The sequence below is a fragment of the Octodon degus genome, unplaced genomic scaffold, assembly GCF_000260255.1.
Source record: "Octodon degus isolate 3935 unplaced genomic scaffold, OctDeg1.0 scaffold00143, whole genome shotgun sequence".
Taxonomy (NCBI): Eukaryota; Metazoa; Chordata; class Mammalia; order Rodentia; family Octodontidae; genus Octodon; species Octodon degus.
In genome coordinates, this window is record NW_004524719.1 from 3,902,982 (window position 1) to 3,909,917 (window position 6,936).

At 33.5% G+C, this 6,936-nt stretch overlaps 1 protein-coding gene across 1 annotated transcript in view; it reads right to left on the reverse strand.

Moving 5' to 3' along the window:
- Cdh12 (cadherin 12) overlaps window positions 1–6,936 on the reverse strand; it is a 357,222-nt gene that overhangs the window by 88,916 nt on the left and 261,370 nt on the right. The window contains exon 6 of the mRNA XM_004641817.1: window positions 3,214–3,266. Within this exon, the coding sequence (XP_004641874.1) occupies window positions 3,214–3,266 (53 nt within the window). The remainder of the gene's footprint in view (window positions 1–3,213; window positions 3,267–6,936) is intronic.

Consider the following 6,936-nt stretch of genomic DNA (forward strand, 5'->3'; position numbering starts at 1 on the left):
GATGACTCAGGAACTTTCAGATGGAAAATGCCTGAGAAAATACATACATGTATCGACAGGGCCTTCAGTCAAGTGCATAACAGAGTGTTCAATTTCAATAGTACAATCTATAGAAAATAAATTTATGTAACTGAGGGAAGAACTGGAAATGGAACTTCTGTAAAGTTATGATTATGATTACAAAATAACTTCATGCTTCACGTCAGTAGTCCAACTGTAAAACTCAAATTTGATATTTAAAATGTGCTAAATTTAAATCACTACATGGAAATACTTTACATAGTGATGATATCAAAGCACCTTACATCCCAAACGTGAGGGTGGAATCCTGATGATGCTTGGTACCAAATAGAGAAGACACCACTTGATACTAATACAGATGAATCCAGGATGCAAGACTAACGTTACAGATGAGGAAAGAAGTATAAGATAGGAGTATAAAGACATAGGAAGCAGATAGTTGTAGATAGAAAGTTAAAGTTGTGTATCATAAAAAGCACCATAATAAGTATAAATCAATAAAAAACCTACAATGATGTTCTGTCAAATTCATCAATATCTTAATTGATCTATTTAAATACAATATATTGGAAACTGTCTTACATATTCACTTTTCACTGTGTAGATAATTTGCACATTTTAAGTCAGTTATAAAATTTGATTCCCCTCCTTAGCATTAAAAGTAAAATGATTGTTCCTACCACCAGGTGGAGCACAGACACAACAACTATGAAAGGGATGCTGAATCACAAAACTGAAGAACACTCCAAGAATATAAAGTTTTAAGCCCTATACAAGTAAAATTATACATAATAAAACTTTTCCTCATTATTTAAAAGTATTGGATGAAGAAAGGTGTTGCACACAACTACTGATATCTCATCAAAGAAAAAATATGAGCGTCCACGTTATACACAAATCAAAGCAAGGAAAATAAAAAGAGGCAATGAAACTGCAGATCAAAATTAAACGCAGAAACGCAGAGCTCTGATTTTGACACTGAAATTCCACTTCACATTCTATTAATGGATTTTGACCAGTAACTTCACATTGCTAAAACAAACATTGGTTACTTTTATGGAAAAAAAGGAGAAATTATGTTAGGAAAGTAAAGTTCATTCAGCAAATCACATTGCAATATTACAGTTATTTGTCTCAAGAATATTTGAAAAGCATAATCCACCTGTAGAGTCACTTTCTCATTCACAATTATTTATGCATGCTTCATATTTTTTCAAATTTATTACTCCCAATATCAATTAAATCTTTATATTTACCCCTTACCCACCATTGGATTTTGTAAATTATGTTCTAATTAGTTTTATTTATATCTTGTAGACAGCATTTCAATGAATCATATAGTTCTTCTTAAGAGGGATAAGCATTCGCCAAACATTTGTTTATTGAAAGTATAAGACAGAAGACATATTTTTAGGGTTCAACAATATTGTGACAGTTAATTGAATTACTGTTACATCTATTGTCAAAGGGGAGATGAGGTATTCTTCTAAAATAATACACCTTAAGGTTTAAATAAATAAATAAACAATACGGACAAAAAGACTAAAGCCTCCACTGACAATACTGAAATGCTGTACAGGATTTAGGAATAAGTCTTAGTAAAGTAAAATCAAATTATTTGATCCCATTGCAAGTATTTATACACTAGGATTATTACTATTTTTTTTTTAATTTCCAAATACTTAACATAGTGGTTACCAAATGTTTAATGGTTGTGAAATTTAAACTAGGGTCTGAAGTTGAAAGAACCAGGCCAAAGAGGAAAAATGAAAATATGGGTTACTTTCTCTACTATCTCCAGAAAGAACAATGGATGACATTTAAGATGAGAGTGTCTGCTTTCAAATAGCCACAAATATAAAAGAAAAATGGAATGCAGCTTTTTTCTCCTATTTTCTTCAGGGCATAAATGTTATGGAGGTAACTCAATATATAAATATGCCAAAATTCTAGTAAAGGACTCTAGAGATATTAGAAAATATGGATATTGTTGAATTTTCATTGAGTGTAACAAGAAGACTAAGATATATTTATTCAACTTGTACTAAACTCAGGGACACTCCCCCAAAGACATAAGGACCAATATGAGTTATTATTCATTGCATTTCTTTTCTCTTTTTAAGCTTTTTAACTGGAAACACAGTTTTGCACAAGCTATATCTGCAGGGACCTGCCACTGTGTGACATATTTAAAGAGATAGAAGCAGAAGAGAGCCTTGGATTGGTTGGTCACGTGGGCAAGCTACAGTCTCATTGGCCCACACTGTCAAGAAGTCTTGAATTTTTCCTGAAAAGATAGAAAGAAGGAGGTTTTGGTAAATAGTGAAATATAAATCCTTCTCAGTCAGGATATTTAGTTATGAATCTCATTGTTAAAATTTAACAAGGAAAGGGATAAAAATATTTGGGAGGGAATTTCAGAGGTTGCCGGAAGGGTGTGTCAGAGCACAGGGGAGCGTAGGTGTTGGCTGAGACCTCTAGGAGAACAGCGGAGAAGGTTTTGGAAACATGCATCTTGTCCACTCCTATGTGAGCAGTACTGCAAGAGCAACTTCAAGCTAATGATAGATTCCTAAGTTAGCTTTTCATCTGAAAAGCTGTTAAAAGCAAAAATGAAAGAGATAAATGTGAGAGGAAATAGTATAGACAGAATGAACTCTAAGGGACTGGGTGATTACATGTGAAGAGATTAGCCAGAATTGAAATACTCCAATAAAAAAAAAAAAGACAAAGTGATATCCAGCAATATCAACTATAGCTAAGACAGCTTCCATTTTAATATAATATGCTAAGATATGAATTTCATAAATTTAAAGAATATTTTATGAGTCCCAAAAGAAAACAGTTTGAAGACAGTCATTTTTTGTAGTGCTCCATCAATATCTTATGTGTGCAGCTAATTTGAATACCTGCTTATCTTAGAGCATGTCCACAGGTTTCATTATTGTCTAACAACTTTGGAAAACTTGCAGAAAATTGAAAAAAGTAGTGTTGTCTAAGGATGCCTGAATTCAGCATTGCACAAAAGAGCACCCGCTAAAATTAAGATATGACCAAAGTAAAATAGTGATTCACCATTTATGTTCCTTTGTGCATGGAGGTTTTAGTGCATGTATAACTGAAATGCACAGAGCAGTACGTTTTGTGTTCTGTATAAAGCAGACATACATTTTCAAAAGGTAGATGACATACACGTTCATTAAGACAATCATTTCTCAAGGAAATATTGCAGCTGGTAATAAAGTCTACAGAATATGAAATAAGTCAGAGAAATTATGCATTAGTCATGTCAGATTGTTGGGGCTATTTCCAGTGATTTGACATTTTATCATTTCTGGAATCTCAACAGCAGTAAAGCTGGGGTCATTCAGATTAACTTGAAACTCTAAACTCATCTCCCACTGTGCCAAAATCAGATCATTTGTGATGTACTATGTAATTACAGCGCTATCATCTTCCAGGCATCTTGCTTCTGATGCATATGAAACATCTTAATGGCACTACCTGTACGAAACAGATTAAGAAATAAAACAGGTGACAAGGGATGAGCCACAAAGTCAATAAAAACAGACTTACATATTCATCAAATATACACACTATGCTTAACAAAATCACCATGTCCTATAGAAAATTTTTTTAAAAAGACTTATAATGATCTAAGGAGGAAATACAATGATCTTAAGGTTCTACATATAAAGTTCACAGTTAATGACAAAGAAAATTTGTAAGTATTAATGATGTTAAGCAGGCATGCGTTAGCAACTTTGTCATTTAAAACATACTCTTATGATAGTTTAGTACTTAGTACTTCCACTGTATGTAGGGTAGTAGTGAGTATGTCTTTATCCCTAAAGCTAAAGGATATCAGATACATTTCCCTACCAGGCTTGGGAGTATAAAGTTGTAATACCAGTGGCAGTAGCGAGGTTCAGGCAGGAGGATGAGAGGATCGATTTCGACCTGGGCTGCATAGTGGTTAAAAGACTGCCTGAGCTACAGGGAGAGACCCTGTCTCAAAAAACAAGAAGAAACCAAAGAAAGCCCAAACCACCCTTTTTCTTTTAAGAAAATTCTCCAATATAAACATAAACATGAAAAGATATATTTCTTTACCCAAATGAAAGTTAACTGCAAAATTTACTCAGATTATAAGAATAAATGTGTTAAATGAATACATTTTAAAAATTCAGCAATATGAATAGAAAAGAAAGAGGATGGAATAATCTAATACAGAGTCACTTTTGACAGATATGTTTATAGCAATAAGTGTCTATATGGTCACAAAATTTACACAGTGTTATCTTGGTTCATGGCCGTAATTTTGCTTGTGCTGCAATTTTGGTGGCCACATTCGTATTTATGTGAGAAACATGGCTAAGGTTGTGTTTGTCATCCGATGCAGGGTTTGGAAACATGAAAATATGTTCCAGGGCTTCTGGTTCTGACTGAAATTGCTTGCAAACAAGAGCATTTGTGAAGCATGCTGCCTCTGTGTTCAATTGGACATAATAATGATCCATGCACCAGAAGAAATTAACGTGGCCATAGGTAGCGTACAAAATATAAGAATATCAGAAATCTTGGAAGGTTGTGGAGTCCTTATTTCAAATGACAAGAAAATTAGACATTTTAGTGAGGTCACCTAAATAGACTATTAAATAACTGTGCAAATTCACTTTGAAAATTAAGAAAATTAATATATACTCAACATACTGTTAACTCTGTGCCTGAAACTCAATAAGCACTTCTGATCATTATCAGTGATCTTTTAGTGCATGGGCAAGCTACAGTCTCATGGCCCACACTATCAAGAAGTCTTGAATTTTTCCTGAAAAGATAGAAAAAAGGAGGTTTTAGTGAATAGTGAAGTATAAATCCTTCTCAGTCAGGGTATTTAGTTATGAATCTCACTGTTAAAACTTAACAAGGAAAGGGATAAATCTATTTGGGAGGGAATTTCAGAGGTTGCTGGAAGGGTGTGTCAGAGCCCAGGGGAGCGCAGGTGTTGGCTGACGCCTCTAGGAGAACAGCGGAGAAGGTTTTGGAAACATGCATCTTGTGTGCTTAAAAGTGCAATAGTACTTTTTCTAAAGGAATGGTAGTATGTAACAGGAACCTACCAGTAAAGGCATGGGCATGAAAGAAAAGTAGTTATCAAGAGAGTTGTGAAATGTTATGCCTATTTTAAAGAATATTTTTTCATTTCTTGACAATAGGGTGATTCAGGAATAAAAAAATATTTTGGTAATTGAAAGACATTTTTAGTCATAGATTTCCTTAAGATGTAAAGCTCTATTGTCAAATTGAGTAATAGGAAGCATCCACGGGAAAGATCCAATCCTCATAACTAGGTTTCATTCAAGCTGATTTTTAGTCAGGCACATTAAACGTACTGAGAATGGAATCATTTGGCAAGGACAAAGAAATCCGCTCTATTCTTTCATGAGATGAGTGGAGGCTGAACATGTTCCTGGAAGGGTCAAGTATTTGGCGCATAGCTTTGCTGTATGAGATTACTTAACTTTAAAAGGCTCAATGAGAAAAGATGAATTAAAGTAAAAGAAGTCTGGGGAACTCTGAGGTAAAAAAGATAGGAAAGTATTTATGGAATGTGAAAAGCAAATTTAAGAAATTATGACAGGTTACAAATGCTTACATCTAAGAAGAAGGAAAAGCATTTTTAGAATGCCATTACCTGTTCTAAGATTGTAACTAATCATATGTAATGGACACAAATTACCATGAACACTTATTGGTATTCAACTTATTAGTGGATTAAATTTCATAATTGTCTGTAACAGTGGAAATATTTTTCCTTAGAATGATGAATTGAGTCTTCTAAATTTTCTGTTTCTTAGCAGCTAAACACAACACTAAAATATAGGTCTATACAGTTCCTCATCTTTTTGAAATTATCAGTTGATAGAGAATTAATCAGTGAGTATTCCAGTAATTCATATTTTGGTATTAAATTCAACTAATCCTTCTAATAGACTGCCTCACTGAATTATACATGAAATGAACACACTAACAAATGAAGAAAAAGACAGTGTAATCTTTTTAAACATTACTGTTTGATTGAATTCATAATCTAATTGTGTAAAAGATATTAATTAAAATCATCCAAGGAGAATAACAAGATAAGACCAATACTTAAAGGGAAACTCTCCAAGTCTATCGATGTTTATTATTTCTAAGCTGAAAATCTCAGACGAATCGCCTTGATACTGGGTTTGTAACATTCCCTAACGCAGTGGCCATATGACAGAGCTGATATGATCCTAATTTTCTGCCTTATGCAGTTTATTTTCTCAGCAGCTCACACTGTCATTTATTGACTCTGTCAAAGGACCTTCCACATATTAATTTCTCTCTACATATCATGTCCTCATTTTTACCCATCTCTCTGAAGGACAGCTAATGATCTCAGCATCCTAACCTTTGGCATACATATATTTCACAAATCTTTTTGTGCTTGAAATATGGAAAAGGCCAACCCTTAACCTGAAAGAGAAAAACAGAATCTGAAGAGTACAATAGATACTGGGAAAAGGGATTGAACTTATTCAAAAGGAAAAAGTTACTGAATTGAGGAGACGGACAGGAGAGGGAGTGGGGAAAAGAGATTTATCTATGCCTGTAAGCAGGATGGTTTGGACAACTGTACTGTGCATTTCTGTTGGTCTATGGAAAAAAGATAGTAATTGGTTTTATACTTTTTCTCTTTTTAATTTCTTATGCATTTCTTTTTTTCCTTTCTTCCAATTTTATGTGCATATATCTGTTAATATGAATAACTGTTGGAAGACAACACTATGTATTACAATAAATACTGTGGAATTCCTATTACTTTGTTAAGTGACATTCTGTATCCCTTGTAATTTTTTGTTTTAATTCTTTGTACTCTCTTTAAAA